The following is a 17,266-nucleotide window of genomic DNA, read 5'->3' as shown; positions in this document are numbered from 1 at the left end:
TTTTCCCAAAATAAAACCACCAGCACTCTTTGAGTTAGAAACTGTCACCATTATCTTCAAGCAATTAATAATTCTTATAATCATCAAAGGACTTTACTGCAGAAGTTTGTCATGACCATATAGTTGCAAAAACAAAAAACACATATTCTGCTTGAGTAAGTCTCATAGGAATCAGAATTATTTGTCCTGTAGATTAGGTCATGAAGTAGGCAGCAGAGCTTTTCTTCATGTAGAGACAAATTTTTTTACTTGGTATGCTCCATCTCCATCAGGATGTAGGATTTCCTCCTGCCCAAAAATATACACTGGGGGCAGGTGTGGCGACTTGTCAGTCATCAACAGGAGTACCATCAGAAGTACAACAGAGCCATAAGTGGCCTTTAGTCCATAATACAGGCACATTAATTGGATGCCAAGGGATTCTTTGGTGAATTTTTAGAGGAAGGGAAGTGAATACCTCTTATAAGCTGGCACTTACAGTATTTTCAGTGGATTGGCGAATTAATGGAGGAATTGCCCCGATTCTTCTTTAGTTTCCCGGCACTCAAGGTTTTTGACGGCTGTTTACTGTCAACTTGTTTGTAACAGCTGGATTTAAGAGAAATGTTTGAATGGATGCTTATGCCTAGAAATAATAGTTATTTATGGAATTAAGGTTATTTTCTTTGCCTCTTTTAAATTAAGCAGATAGTTTTCTTAGATATGTTCAAGGAGTATTTATTAAGAACCTGTTAGTGTCCACAGCATATTTAGGGCTTTAGCTCATTAGTTATTGTATTAGCTTGTAATTTATAGATCAATACACTGAGACTCTGAAAAATGAATTGATTGGTTTGCATAAGTAGTTAGTACTGGAATTGATTGTTAAATCCTAAAAGTTAATGTTATTTCACTTCAATTTAATTAATACACTACATGACTTATTTATAACATACCTGGAGAGTGGTATCATAGAAATGAATATAAACTAATCGGTGTGATTTGTTTGTATACAGTGAGAGAATCGAAGAAGCTGCTGACCATAATTCTGAAAAACATAGCAAAAATTAGTAAAAGAGAAGGGAAAGAATTGCTTTTGTATTTTGATGCATCATTAGAAATCACTACTGTGACACAAAAAATTTTTGGTGCAAATAAATATAGGGTAAGTGTTTAAATTCTTTTCAACATTTATTTTCATAAGATTCTTTTAAATATTTATTTTCATAATTATGGAAACTTTTGGTTACCTGGGGCTATAAGTTTCATTTTTTTCCATAGAATTCTTAAAATGACATGTTGATTTTTAGTTCTTTAAATTTTTATTGTGGAATAGCCATCAGATTGTTAGCCATATCCTTGAGACACCTGTTAGAATCTCAGATGACAAAATAAGCTGCAGTATTCAAAATATTTAATGAATTCCTGCTAGGTGTTTAAAAAGTGAATTGAGACAAGACCACGTTTTTAAGATATTAAACATTGTGAAAATTACAGAATCTACCTCAGAAGAAGTAAATAAGGGGCAGGTATAGAAGGTGAGAAAAGAGAATGCTCATTAAGAGTCTGATATGAAGGAAAGGCTGTTCAGATGGGACTTGAAATGGCCTTGGAAATTTCTGGGTGAAATTTAGAGAAGATGCGTTCTAGGACTGTGGAAGACATGATGAGTCAGTAAGGTGATGATTCATGTTATGTTTCAGGGAGCTACTCTGTTGACAAGCTTGGATAGTGCATGCTGTAGTCTGTTCAGGCTGCTGGGGCGCGAATACCATAGATGGGGTGGCGGAAAATGACAAACCTCCTTTCTTTCTGTCTGTCCTTTTTCTCTCCCTCCCCATTCACTTCCATCTGTCTCTCCTAGCTCTGGAGGCTAGGTGGCTACGACTGGCAGCAGCAGACATATTTTCTGGCGAGGCCCTGCTTCCTGTTTCACAGTGGCTGGCTTTTCACTGTGTCCTCACATGCCAGAAGGGGTCAGGGAGTCCTTTGGGGTCTCATCTTATAGGGGCACTGATCCTATTCACAAGGACCCTGCCCTGATGAACCAGTCACCTGCCAGAGGCCCCACCTCCTAACACCATCACCTTGGGGTGTAGGTTTCAATATATGAATTTGGGGGACACATTCAGTTCATAGCAGTGCAGAAGATTTATGGTGAAGAAAAATAGAGACTGTGTGGAGGAGGGTATTTATATATACAAAATAATGATTTGAGATAATTTGGGAGTTTTGAAAGGAAATGCAGGAAATGCATTAACATGGAAAGAACTGGGAGAACATGACATCACTTTGAATTAATTTAATTTTAGGAATTTACCAGAAAACAAGGTATTTCAGTTGCCAAAACATCTGTGCATATACTTTTTGATGCAAGTGGATCACAGGTATGTGTCTGACTTACTTGATTTTTATCACTGAGCTAAGTTGAACCCTAAATAATCGCACAGTATTATGTTGGATGGTGAATATCTGAAAAATGAATTGTCTAAACATATAGTGCCCCACTAAGGTATATGATTTTTTAAACGTGTTATTAAAGATCATTTATTTTAGCACAGAAGATAGTTATTAATATCATTTTGGTAACTTTAAAAATTAGGCATATATGTCCTGCCACTAATGCCAAAGCTTGTTTTATGTCTATGGAGATTTGAAAATGTGGGTGTTTCTTGTTGGGTCACTTTGTAGGACTAAGTACATAGAAAACAAAGAATTGACTTTTGTAAGTGTGGGATGAATGGGCGCTTTACTAAGACATCCAGTGATTTTTGAGAACTTCCTGTGGTTTGCAGTTTGAAATACTTTTCTCCATATTCTCCAACAGATTCTAGTGCCAGAAAGTCAAATCTCACCCATCGAAGAGGAACTCATTACTTTGAAAGAAAAACCTAACTCCCAAAAGGAATTTGCTAAACCTCCGAAATATATCAAAAACAGTAATCAAGGAGACAGAAAGAATAGTCAGCTTGAGGTAAATATGGTGTCAAAATAGTTGTTTATAGGGGCGCCTGGGTGGCTCAGTTGTTAAGTGTCTGCCTTCGGCTCAGGTCATGATCCCAGAGTCCTGGGATCGAGCCCCGCATCAGGCTCCCCACTTTGTGGGAAGCCTGCTTCTCCCTCTCCCGCTCCCCCTGCTTGTGTTCCCTCTCTCACTGTGTCTCTCTGTGTCAAATAAATAAGTAAAATCTTAAAAAAAAAAAAAGTTGTTTATAAAACAGCATAGATCAAATCATTGCTACATATAATTACAGAAAAAAAAGCATCTAGAATTTTACCTTAATGGCCTTCATCAATAACATTCAGAGTATTTCCCTTGCCTTTTACAAATGCAAACAAAAGGTAGTGTTTTAGCAATTGTGTTTGTGTAGGGGTAAGAGGGTTAAGTAAGACATGGTATAGTATACACTTGTAAATTCCAAGTTAGAAATATGTAAGAAAGTACCACTTGTTACATTTATCCTGTCTATTTTTGCTTTTGGCTGTTATGTAGAATGCAAATCTATAATGTAACGTTCTCTTTATTTACATAAGGAAAGAAAGCCAAGTATTAAGTACTTTTTCCTCCTCCTCCTGCTGGTGGAGGCTCTCCTCTGGGCCATGTTCAGCAGAACCAGTTCTCAGCCTCCTTGTCTTGTTGTGACACTTGACATTGCTAACAGCCTTGTCTTTCTTAATGTCCTCACCTTCTTTGATTTCTGTTAGCCTTTTAGTTCTCTTCCTACTTCTGTTACTACATTAGAGATACTTTCTTTCCCCGCATCCTAAATGTCGATTGGCTCTGAAAGCTTGACTCAGCTTCTTGAACATCTCTACGCCTTCTCCCTTAAAGAGCTTCCTTCATGTGAATCGTTTAAGCTCTTGAAATGTACCAGACCTCTTTTCAAAGTGCTGCAGCGAAGTCTCCACTTACTCTTCGAATGTTTCCTTTTGTATGTCTCGTTTTCCTGATCTAACCTCAAACTCTTATCTTTTGCTTCAAATTTGCATCTGCCTCCATACTTCAGTAATGCTACCATTAACTTTCTGACGGTGTCCTGAATCCCGCCCCTCTCCCCGGACACCTAGGAGCAAGGTGCTCATGATGGTTCTTTCACAGGTTCCCGCACGTCCTTCCCTCCTCATTCCCTTCGCCCTTACTCATTTGAGTACACCCAGCTCAATACGGCAGCCTCCTCTTTGGCCTTTGACTCTGTAACTACCCCATGTGGTGTTCCTTCCCCTGGTTTTTCTTAATCTCAGAGTCCCTGTTGCATTCTGGTCAGAAAGTTGTGGAATCTCTGTGTTTATCTTCCTGCATCAAAATTTTAACTCAATTCTGAGACCTACAAGTTCATTTTACTCTACATACTCACCACGTTAGTAAGGTTAACTGCTTTCCTGCCTCTTTTTATGTCACACTAATCTTGCCTCTATACCTTCATTCATGTTGTTTGTCCTTTTTTTTTTTTACCTTCCCTCATTTAAAGTGCCCTTACAATTGCAAGTCTTGATAAATTTTCACTTTTCTTCATGGACCTTTTCCTGTTTTAGTTTTTACTAATTTCTCACCTTTCGGCAACTTTAACTGTCACAGGCTCTTCCGTACATTTTGTCATGTTGATGTTACTCACTGTTTTTTCCCCATTAGTCTTGTGTCCTTCGTTAAATGAAAAATGCCATCTTCTGTTTTCCTTGGACAATTAAATTATAAAAGCCATTTTCTATGTTTTTATATCAGGGTCGTAACACGAGTACTTATTTGAAATGCTAATTCTTAGGGCCCTCCTACCTTAAATTTATTGTCATAAACTCTACGAGTAAAAATCTCTAAGAAACAGTGCACTGTTGTCAAATACCACTGTGTTTTTGTTAAGGATTGACTGTTTGAAGCATTTATATGAATAGATAACTTCCCAGGCCCCATTCACTATGCCACTAGGAACTGTCTTTTCTTGAAGAATCCCATTGGTTCAGTAGTTTGTTTTCTGGTTAATCGTAGAATTCCTCCTTTTCCTCTCCTTTCCAGCCTTCTCCACACCCCGTTTACAGAACTATTAAAAACTCCTGCGGTATTTTTTTCTTAGTCTTAGGGGCAGGTGCCTTTTGAAAACCAGATCTCCTTTGCATCTTTACAGTTTGTCACCATCTGCTCCGTTCCATGGCGTCCTCTGAACCTCCTTTCCACCTCTATTCAGTGACTCTAGGATGAAGTTAGAAAATGCACATCTTCACTGGAACCACTGGCTCTGGTGCCACCCTGGCTCTGAAGTCCTGTAGCTACTTTTTACTCCAAAGCCACTTTAGTCCTCACAGAATATTAATACAGATTTTTAAAATGTGTGAAAGTTTTGAAGAATTCTAAACATTATGAAAGCATTCCCAAACAAATGTATATGAATTTACATAACTATGTATCCAAATATCATACACTGAAATAGAATAAGAAACTGAGCCATTGGTTATAGATACATTCAGTATCAATAAAATATTTTCAGCTAGCATATAAGGTGCTATATTTCATATGCATGGGTATTCTATAAATACTTTTTAAAACAAGTTTTGGCTACCTATTCAATACTAAATATTAGGGTAAAACCTTTCAAGTCAGCCTAAAACACAGAAATTTCTGGTTATCATGTTGTTTATAAAATACCGTATATCAGGGCACCTGGGAGGCACAGTTGGTTGAGCATCCGACTCTTGGTTTTGGCCCAGGTCATGATCTCACGATCCTGGGTTTGAGCCCCACATGGGGCTCTGTGCTCAGCACGGAGTCTCCTTGTTCCTCTCTCTCTGCTCTCCCCCCTGCTTGTGCTTTCTCTCTTGCTCTCTCCATCTATCTCTGAAGTGAATAAATAAAACTTTTAAAGAAGTACCATATGTCTTTTGTGTGTAGTCAAGGTAAAATGCTATGGATAAAATTAGAGAATATTTAATTTCAAAACAGAATGTGTGTTTACTGTGGCTGCTTCTTGTGGTTTCAGACAATTACTCCTAGCAAAAGAAAAATGTCCGAAGCATCAATGATTGTTCCTGGCACAGACAGATACACTGTGAGAAGTCCAATACTTTTAATCAACACATGTAAGTTTTGTAGTCTTAAAAGACTTTTAATAAACATTTTTTAAAAATCAACATTTTTTAATTCAGAGATATTCTGGGCATAATTTACGTAGAGGATAAGTTGGGGATATAGAAATTATTAAGATAGGAACCACAAATGTCTTCTAATTGTCAAGAAATTTCAAATTTCTAAGAAAGATATATTGGTTATTAGCATGTAAACATTATTCAAAGTATTAATACCAAGCATTAATAACTTATTGTAATTTGAGTGGGAGTCAGCTGTAACATAGTGGATAAAACATTGAATTAATCAGGATGCTTGGACTTATTTCCCTACCCCCAGGTGTGTACTTTGTACAGATTATCCTCCAGGTAAGTTTAGAACCAGTTTTCTTTTTATAAAATGAAACTAAAGTGTCTATCTCATCAAGGTGTTTAGAAGACTAAATAAAAATCATTCACTCAATGAGAAATATTATGAAACATTTAGACAGTGCCTGGTACATACTAAGGACTAAATACAAATCAAAAAATAGTACTATATACTAGCTGCTATAAAGCACAGTCTTATTTAGTATATATGACAATTTAATAGTGACCTTTTGTTCCCAAAATCCAATTGCCTACTGGATAGTTACCTGAGGTCTAGTAGGCTTCACAATAAATTCATCTTTCCACCCTGTCTGCCAGTTTTTTGTCTCTTTCTTACCTTGGTAAATGGCATCTGTATCCATTTATTCATCTAAACCAGAAACCTGGGGCCCATCCTAGCACCTCCCTTTTTTACCTTCCTCATCTAAAAAGTACCTCAATAATAGCAATATGTAATTTTAGAAGCTCTATAAATGTTACAGTCCTTTGTCCTCCTTTTTAGCAACACCACGAAGAGGAAGAATTAAACCACCACTGCAAATGATGAGTTCTGCAGAAAAACCTGATATACCTAAAACATCAGAAAGTGGAGTGGATAATGCTGTATTTCTTATATCTAGACCATCTGAAGGAAGAAATAGTGGAGATAATACAGACAAAGTAATTTTACTTTGAAAACATTTTTAAAAATTAATTTTATCAGTCTATTGTAGAAATACATATTGAGCTAACTTCTTTTGCAAGCAGTGAGGGCCTCACTTTGTTTAAAGTATCATCACACATATATATACATATATATGTGTGTGTGTGTACATGTATGATTTATTGTTTTTGAAAGTCAGTTCCTTCGACAGGGCCTCCTTACTGTGCTAACAGTAAAATTGAGGAATATCCATTCAGTATAACTGATTTATGTATTCAGTAGGAGAAATGGACTTGCCATCATTCTTTAGTTTATTATACAATTTAGTGTCTGATAGAAATGTAAGATACACATGGACTGTGTCCTTAAGTATCTCAAAGTCTAGTGTGGAAATTAAATAAATTAATAAGATAATTATAATATTGTATGAATGTTCTCAGATTGTACATATAAGATGCAATAGGAACCTAGTGGAGGGGCAGGTGCCTAGCCCCAGAGCTGGAGGGGAGGGTGAAGATCAGGAGATACTCTTTAAGGAGATGGAGAGTGAGTGGGTTTTTGAAGGGTCAGTAAAGGTTAGTCCAATGGGCATCAAGGAGAAGGGCATCCATTCCAGGTAGTTGAAGGGACGGAACAGAGAGTAGCTGAGAGAAAGTTATTTCTTTGTGAGATGAGGTGGTCAGAGATACAGATAAGTAAGTTTGTAGATGAGAAATGCCTAATAGCTTTTGTTTTCATTGAAGTATGAGGTGAACATGGTGAATTTGTCTTGGCGATATGCTGAAGTAAAGGGCTCAAGGGTGTAACGACTTGGAACAGTTACTAAGATAATGGGGAGGGTGAGTGAAGGATGATGAAGAGTAAGTAAAGTTGTTAGGATGAGGGCGCTTTCAATTTAAGACTGTGAATTTTATGTGTCATTTTCTCCAACAAAGCACAGTAAAAAGGAATAGGTGGTGGATTTTTAAAAAAATGGTTATGGGGCGCCTGGGTGGCTCAGATGGTTGGGCGTCTGCCTTCGGCTCAGGTCATGATCCCAGAGTCCTGGGATCGAGTCCCGCATCGGGCTCCCTGCTCCTTGGGAGCCTGCTTCTCCCTCTGCCTCTCTCTCGCTCTCTCTCTCTCTGTGTCTCTCATGAATAAATAAATAAAATCTTTAAAAAATAAAAAATAAAAATAAAAAAATAAAAAAAATAAAAAAATGGTTATGTGGCCAAAGGATGAATGGTGCAAGAGTTGAAGATACTCAGAAGAAAAGTCAAAAGTAGGGGGGGGGCGGAGCAAGATGGCGGAGGAGTAGGAGACCTAGGTTTCGTCTGGTCTCAGGAATTCAGCTGAATAGGGATCAAACCATTCTGAACACCTACGAACTCAACAGGAGATCGAACAGGAGAGTAACAACAACTCTCTGAACAGAGAAGCGACCACTTACTGGAAGGTAGGGCGTGCGGAGAAGTGAATCCGAGGCGATATTCGGGAGGATAGATGGCGGGGGAGGGGCCTCCGCCGGCCACTTCTGGCAAGTGCTAGAGCCGCGGAGCACAAAATCGGACCTTTTAGAAGTTGGCTCGGCGGAGGGATGTCGCTGCAGTGGCTAAGCAGGGGGTGGAATCCTCCCGGGACAGTGTGGTCTCAGGACCCTCGGGGTCACAGAGAGACCGGGGGTGCCTGAGTGCGCCAGAGCTCCCAGGTATCACAGCAGGGAAGCCGGCTGCAGAGACGGAGCAGAGGCGCGGGCTCTCAGCTCGGGGTTGCCATAAACTGTGATCGGCAGCCCAGTCGGGGCACAGCTCCCCCAGCAGGGACCCAACAAGCAGCAGATCTGGGGAGACTCCCCTTCCTTCCGAGGGAAGAGCGGTGCAGGAACGCACTGCAGGGATCTGCTGGGTTTGGAGACTCGGCACGGGGTCGGGTGCCAGAGATAGAAACGCTCGGTCACAGGCCGGGTGAGCACGGAGTGCGGCTGGAGACCGGGGACACGGGAGTGACTGCTTTTCTCTGGGGGCACACTGAGGAGCGGGGCCCCGAGTTCTCAGCTCCTCCGAGTGGAGATTGGGAGGACACCATTTCTGCCCTGGTCCTCCAAAGCTGTACGGAGAGCTTGCAGGGAACAAAAGCTCCTGAGAGCAAACCGGAGCAACTTCCTTAGCCCGGACCGACAAGGGCGGGGCAATTCCGCCTCCGGCAAAGACATTTGGAAACCACAGCAACAGGCCCCTCCCCCAGAAGATCAGCACAAACAGCCAGCAAGCCAAGACCAAGTTGATCGATCAAGGAGAATAGGAGAACTCCAGCGCTAGGGGAATACTGCACATAGATTCATGGCTTTTTTTTTTTTTTTACCATGATTCATTATTTCATCAAAGTTAATTTTTGTTGACTGTTTTTTTTTATTTTTCTTTTTCCCTTTTTCAACCAACATCTTATAAATCCCTTTTTAAAAAAAAAAACAAACATTTTTTATTTTTCATTTTTAGAGTCATATTTTATCCCTTCATAGTAGTTACCCTTATTTTTGGCATATATATATAAGTTGTTCTCTCTTTAAAATTTTGAGGTACAGTTTCTTCTAACAGATCAAAATATACCCTAAATCACTAGTGTATGGCTTTGTTCTAGTCTCCTGCCTGATCACATTCTCTCCCTTTTTCCTTTTTTTTTTTTTTTAATCTTCTTTCTTTTTTCAAACAACTTATCGTACCAAGTCCTTTTATAAAATCTTTTATAATTTTCATCTTTACAGTCATCTTCCATCCCTTCATTGTATCAACCCTTATTTTGTACATACATGTCTTTCTTCCTTTAAAATTTTAGGAGGCACTTTTTTCTAAGAGACCAAAATACGCCCAAAATCTAGTGTGTGGCACTGATCTATGCACTAGCCTGATCATATTTGATCATATTCTGCCTTTTTTGTATTGTTTTGTTTTTGTTTTTATCTTTCTTTGTCTTTTTCTTTTCTTTTTCTCTTTCTTTTTTCTTTCTTTCCCTTTCTTTTCCCCTGGTTTCAGGTCTTTTCTGATTTGTATACAGTATATTTGCTGGGGACATTGTAAACCTGTTAGCATTTTGTTCTCTCATTCATCTATTCTCCTCTGGACAAAATGACAAGAGGAAAGAAATCACCTCAGCAAAAAGAACAATAGGTAGTACCGTCAGCCAGGGACCTACTCAATACGGATATTAGTACGATGTCGGACCTAGAATTCAGAATCATGACTTTAAAGATACTAGCTGGGCTTGAAAAAAGCGTGGAAGTTATTAGAGAAACCCTTTCTGGGGAAATAAAAGAACTAAAATCTAACCAAATCGAAATCAAAAAGGCTATTGATGAGGTGCAATCAAAAATGGGGGCACTAAATGCTAGGATAAATGAGGCAGAAGAGAGAATCAGCGATATAGAAGACCAAATGATGGAAAATAAAGAGGCTGAGAAAAAGAGAGAGAAACAACTACAGGATCACGAGGGCAGAATTCGAGAGATAGGTGATAGGATAAGACGAAACAACATTAGAATAATTGGGATCCCAGAAGAAGAAGAGAGAGAGAGAGAGGGGCAGAAGGTATACTGGAGCAAATAATAGCAGAGAACTTCCCTAATGTGGGGAAGGAAACAGGCATTAAAATCCAGGAGGCACAGAGAACCCCTCTCAAAATCAATAATAATAGGTCAACACCCCGACATCTAATAGTAAAACTTACGAGTCTCAGAGACAAAGAGAAAATCCTGAAAACAGCTCGGGAGAAGAGATATGTAACCTACAATGGTAGAAACATTAGATTGGCAACAGACCTATCCACAGAGACCTGGCAGGCCAGAAAGGACTGGCAAGATATCTTCAGAGCACTAAACGAGAAAAATATGCAGCCAAGAATACTATATCCAGCTAGGCTATCATTGAAAATAGAAGGAGAGATAAAAAGCTTCCAGAACAAACAAAAACTAAAGGAATTTGCAAACACGAAACCAGCCCTCCAAGAAATATTGAGAGGGGTCCTCTAAGCAAAGAGAGAACCTAAAAGCAGCAAAGAGCAGAAACGAACACAGACAACAGACAGTTAACAGTCACCTTACAGGTAATACAATGGCACTAAATTCATACCTTTCAATAGTTACCCTGAATGTAAATGGGCTAAATGCCCCAATCAAAAGACACAGGCTATCAGATTGGATTAAAAAACAAGACCCATCCATATGCTGTCTGCAAGAGACTCATTTTAGACCCAAAGACACCCCCAGATTGAAAGTGAGGGGGTGGAAAACCATTTACCATGCTAATGGACACCAAAAGAAAGCTGGGGTGGCAATCCTTATATCAGACAAACTAGATTTTAAAACAAAGACTGTAATAAGAGATGAGGAAGGACACTATATCCTACTGAAAGGGTCTATCCAACAAGAAGATCTAACAATTGTAAATATCTATGCCCCGAACATGGGAGCAGCCAATTATATAAGGCGATTAATAACAAAAGCAAAGAAACACATTGACAACAATACAATAATAGTGGGGGACTTTAACACCCCCCTGACTGAAATGGACAGATCATCTAAGCAAAAGATCAACAAGGAAATAAAGACTTTAAATGACACACTGGACCAAATGGACTTCACAGACATATTCAGAACATTCCATCCCAAAGCAACGGAATACACATTCTTCTCTAGTGCCCATGGAACATTCTCCAGAATTGATCACATCCTAGGTCACAAATCAGGTCTCAATCGGTACCAAAAGATTGGGATCATTCCCTGCATATTTTCAGACCTCAATGCTTTGAAACTAGAACTCAACCACAAGAGGAAAGTCGGAAAGAACTCAAATACATGGAGGCTAAAGAGCATCCTACTAAAGAATGAATGGGTCAACCAAGAAATTAAAGAAGAATTAAAAAAATTCATGGAAACCAATGAAAATGAAAACACAACTGTTCAAAATCTTTGGGATACAGCAGAGGCAGTCCTGAGAGGAAAGTATATAGCAATACAAGCCTTTCTCAAGAAACAAGAAAGGTCTCAAATACACAACCTAACCCTACACCTAAAGGAGCTAGGGAAAGAACAGCAAATAAAGCCTAAACCCAGCAGGAGAAGAGAAATCATAAAGATCAGAGCAGAAATCAATGAACTAGAAACCAAAAGAACAGTAGAACAGATCAACGAAACTAGGAGCTGGTTCTTTGAAAGAATTAACAAGATTGATAAACCCCTGGCCAGACTGATCAAAAAGAAAAGAGAAATGACCCAAATCAACAAAATCATGAATGAAAGCGGAGAGATCACAACCAACAACAAAGAAATACAAACAATTATAAGAACATATTATGAGCAACTCTATGCCAGCAAATTAGATAACCTGGAAGAAATGGGTGCATTCCTAGAGATGTATCAACTACCAAAATTGAACCAGGAAGAAATAGAAAACCTGAACAGACCTATAACCACTAAGGAAATTGAAACAGTCATCAAAAATCTCCCAAGAAACAAAAGCCCAGGGCCAGATGGCTTCCCAGGGGAATTCTATCAGACATTTCAAGAAGAATTAATACCTATTCTCCTGAAACTGTTCCAAAAAATAGAAATGGAAGGGAAACTTCCAAACTCATTTTATGAGGCCAGCATTACCTTGATCCCAAAACCAGACAAAGACCCCATCAAAAAAGAGAATTACAGACCCATATCCTTGATGAACATGGATGCAAAAATTCTCACCAAAATACTAGCCCATAGGATCCAACAGTACATTAAAAGGATTATTCACCAGGACCAAGTGGGATTTATTCCTGGGCTGCAAGGCTGGTTCAACATCCGCAAATCAATCAACGTGATACAATACATTAACAAAAGAAAGAACAAGAATCATATGATCCTCTCAATAGATGCAGAAAAAGCATTTGACAAAGTACAACATCCTTTCTTGATCAAAACTCTTCAGAGTATAGGGATAGAGGGTACATACCTCAATATCATAAAAGCCATCTATGAAAAACCTACAGCGAATATCATTCTCAATGGGGAAAGGCTGAGAGCTTTGCCCCTAAGGTCAGGAACGCGGCAGGGATGTCCACTCTCACCACTGCTATTCAACATAGTATTAGAAGTCCTAGCCACAGCAATCAGACAACAAAAAGAAATCAAAGGCATCCAAATCGGCAAAGAGGAAGTCAAACTCTCACTCTTTGCAGATGATATGATACTGTATGTGGAAAACCCAAAAGACTCCACCCCAAAACTGCTAGAACTCCTAGAGGAATTCAGTAAAGTAGCAGGATATAAAATCAATGCACAGAAATCAGTGGCATTCCTATACACCAACAACAAGACAGAAGAGAGACAAATCAAGGAGTCGATCCCATTTACAATTGCACCCAAAACCATTAGATACGTAGGAATAAATCTAACCAAAGAGGCAAAGGATCTGTACTCAGAAAACTATAAAATACTCAGGAAAGAAATTGAGGAAGACACAAAGAAATGGAAAAACATTCCATGCTCATGGATTGGGAGAATCAACATTGTGAAGATGTCAATGCTACCTAGAGCAATCTACACATTCAATGCAATCCCCATCAAAATACCATCCACTTTTTACAAAGAAATGGAACAAATAATCCTAAAATTTGTATGGAACCAGAAGAGACCCAGAATAGCCAGAGGAATACTGAAAAAGAAAAGCAAAGCTGGCGGCATCACAATTCCGGACTTCCAGCTCTATTATAAAGCTGTCATCATCAAGACAGTATGGTACTGGCACAAAAACAGACACATAGATCAACGGAACAGAATAGAGAGCCCAGAAATGGACCCTCAACTCTATGGGGTCCATTTTTGACAAAGCAGGAAAGAATGTCCAATGGCAAAAAGACAGTCTCTTCAACAAATGGTGTTGGGAAAATTGGACAGCCACATGCAGAAGAATGCAACTGGACCATTTCCTTACACCACACACAAAAATAGACTCCAAATGGTTGAAAGACCTAAACGTGAGACAGGAGTCCATCCAAATCCTAAAGGAGAACACAGGTAGCAACCTTTTCGACCTTAGCCGCAGCAACTTCTTCCTAGAAACATTGCCAAAGGCACGGGAAGCCAGGGCAAAAATGAACTATTGGGATTTCATCAAGATAAAAAGCTTTTGCACAGCAAAAGAAACAGTCCCCAAAACCAAAAGACAACCGACAGAATGGGAGAAAATATTTGCAAATGACATATCAGACAAAGGGCTAGTATCCAAAATCTATAAAGAACTTATCAAACTCAACACCCAAAGAACAAATAATCCAATCAAGAAATGGGCAGAAGACATGAACAGACATTTCTCCAAAGAAGACATCCAAATGGCCAACAGGCACATGAAAAAGTGCTCAACATCGCTCGGCATCAGGGAAATCCAAATCAAAACCTCCATGAGATACCACCTCACACCCGTCAGAATGGCTAAAATTAACAAGTCAGGGAACGACAGATGTTGGCGGGGATGTGGAGAAAGGGGAACCCTCCTACAGTGTTGGTGGGAATGCAAGCTGGTGCAACCCCTCTGGAAAACAGTATGGAGGTTCCTCAAACAGTTGAAATTAGAGCTACCGTTCGATCCAGCAATTGCACTACTGGGTATTTACCACAAAGATACAAATGTAGGGACCCGAAGGGGTACGTGTACCCCAATGTTTATAGCAGCAATGTCCACCATAGCCAAACTGTGGAAAGAGCCAAGATGCCCATCGAGAGATGAATGGATAAAGAAGAAGTGGTATATATACACAATGGAATATTATGCAGCCATCAAAAGGAATGAGATCTTGCCATTTGCAACGACGTGGATGGAACTGGAGGGTGTTATGCTGAGTGAAATAAGTCAATCAGAGAAAGACATGTATCACATGACCTCACTGATATGAGGAATTCTTAATCTCAGGGAACAAACTGAGTGTTACTGGAGTGGTAGGGGGTGGGAGGGATGGGGTGGCTGGGTGATAGACATTGGGGAGGGTATGTGCTACGGTGAGCGCTGTGAATTGTGCAAGACTGTTGAATCACAGATCTGCACTTCTGAAACAAATAACGCAACATATTTTAAGAAAAAATAAAAAGAAGATAACAGGAGAGGAAGAGAAGGGGAGTATGTCAGTGGGGGAGACGAACCATGAGAGATGATGGACTCTGAAAAACAAACTGAGGGTTCTAGAGGGGAGGGGGGGTAGGGGGATGGGTTAGCCTGGTGATGGGTATTGAGGAGGGCACGTTCTGCATGGAGCACTGGGTGTTATGAACAAACAATGAATCATGGAACACTGCACCAAAAACTAATGATGTAATATATGGTGATTAACATAACAATAAAAAAATTTAAAAAAAAAAAAAGAAAAGTCAAAAGTAATTGTTCAAATTAGTCCGCTGAGTGTTCCTTTATTAGGGTGCTGCTGTTCAGTGGTGTGCTGTAGTCCTGGGTGTGGTAGGGTGGTAGGCATACCAGACCTGGGCTTGCTCGTTCCAGTCAGGGGAGCCCTTCTGCCATTGTGACAGCCAACACGCACCTGCATGCTCTCCTACTGCTCCTGTCCTGGGATGGAGAACTGCCTGCTAGACCAAGTAGTGAAGACAGCCAGCATGGGGCACTGTGTCTTAGCCAGGAGAGCATGTGTTTCTGAGTGATGGCAGATTGTCATCAGATCTGTGGCTCTGAAGAGAGGGAACCTTGGTGGAGGCAAGAAGTTACCTGTTCAGTGGCCACAACTTTACAGAATCCTTTAATATTCTAGAATTTCCAACTCTTGTGTGTATGTTAGTGAAAAGACAGAATAAATGCAGGCTGTGAGATCAGCTGCAGTAGGAGATGTGCCATGGTGATTCTAGAAATTGATAGTTACAGATGAGAATGGAATTATTGTACTAGCTATGGATGAGATCAGAAAGTTTGTAGGCTCTTCTGCCTTGTCTAATGAAAATTATTTTCTTATGTTTTAGAATAAGCAGCATTCTGGAATGGGCATAACCTTTATGAAACAATAGAAATACTGGGTGGCTCAGATGGTTAAGCAACTGCCTTCGGCTCGGGTCGTGATCCCAGAGTCCTGGGATCAAGTCCCACGTTGGGCTCCCTGCTCAGTGGGGAGTCTGCTTCTCCCTCTGACCCTCTTCCGTCTCATGCTCTCTATCTCTCATTCTCTCTCTCTCAAATAAATAAATAAATAAATAATAAAAAAAAAAGAAATACTATCCAACTTTTAATAGCAAGGCAAATTATTTTAAAGGATTTAAACTTTAATACTCTGACTTTTTTTTAAAGATTTTATTTATTTATTTGAGAGAGAGAGAGAGCACATGAGAGGAGGGAGGGTCAGAGGGAGAAGCAGACTCCCCGCTGAGCAGGGAGCCCGATGGGGGACTTGATCCTGGAACTCCAGGATGACCTGAGCCGAAGGCAGTCGCTTAACCAACTGAGCCACCCAGGCGCCCCTAATACTCTGACTTTTAAGAGTTGTTTTCATGTAATGCCTTGATTAAAATTTACATTACCATGTCTCCTCTGTGTTATAGCATAACAAAATGGCTAAAGTTGTAAAGAAGACAGAAAATAAGGATGTTGAATTCCCAAACCAAAATATTAGTAAGTACTTTTTTGGTTTAATTTTACCTTCTCTTTTAAAAAATGTATACCCTTCCTATTTCCCTTTAACTCACTGGCTTTCATTGATTTGAAAAAGAAAGATTTATAATGAATGCATTTGGCTTTATGAAAGGAACTTAGAGGTTACAAGGAAATATAATACAGTCTCTATTTCCAAGCAGATCAGTCTCTGTATCCTAATATGTGAATCTTGATTAACTTCTATACCAACTCCCGTTTTACCCTGCCAACTGCACAAAAAAGTGAAAATGCCATAATTTTTATTTTATTTAGATGACCTGCAGGATATTGTTCCAGATTCCCAGGCAGTGGAGAAAATAGATAAACCTGTGTAAGTATGAAAAAACCATCAAATAAGTTAGTATATACTAATGTTTTTATATAAATGTAATACATTTAAAAGAAAAGGCTTTTATATTCTTAGAATGTAGTATTGGCTCTCGCACTAATCAGCTCAAGTATTACTGTGATTGCACAATGGGAATAGTCTGTGTTTTTTTCATAGCCACCAACATTACTCTTTTCCAAATTGAGAGACTTAAAATGAATGAAATTTTTAAAATAATAAAGAATGTGAAGAAATTTAACCTAGTTT

General features: G+C 39.3%; 1 protein-coding gene across 6 annotated transcripts in view; it reads left to right on the top strand.

The window, feature by feature from the left end:
• Positions 1 to 17,266, top strand: part of SYCP2 (synaptonemal complex protein 2) — a 101,005-nt gene that overhangs the window by 54,222 nt on the left and 29,517 nt on the right. For all 6 annotated transcript variants that reach the window (XM_027623503.1, XM_027623505.1, XM_027623504.1 and 3 more), the window contains 7 exons: positions 996 to 1,144; positions 2,292 to 2,366; positions 2,807 to 2,953; positions 5,946 to 6,045; positions 6,902 to 7,059; positions 16,581 to 16,650; positions 16,945 to 17,002. In XM_027623503.1, the coding sequence (XP_027479304.1) occupies positions 996 to 1,144; positions 2,292 to 2,366; positions 2,807 to 2,953; positions 5,946 to 6,045; positions 6,902 to 7,059; positions 16,581 to 16,650; positions 16,945 to 17,002 (757 nt within the window). The remainder of the gene's footprint in view (positions 1 to 995; positions 1,145 to 2,291; positions 2,367 to 2,806; positions 2,954 to 5,945; positions 6,046 to 6,901; positions 7,060 to 16,580; positions 16,651 to 16,944; positions 17,003 to 17,266) is intronic.

The sequence above is a fragment of the Zalophus californianus genome, chromosome 8 (genome assembly GCF_009762305.2).
Source record: "Zalophus californianus isolate mZalCal1 chromosome 8, mZalCal1.pri.v2, whole genome shotgun sequence".
In the NCBI taxonomy this organism is placed as follows: domain Eukaryota; kingdom Metazoa; phylum Chordata; class Mammalia; order Carnivora; family Otariidae; genus Zalophus; species Zalophus californianus.
Note: the sequence above shows the minus strand (reverse complement) of the source record. Positions and strands in the feature narration are given on the sequence as shown.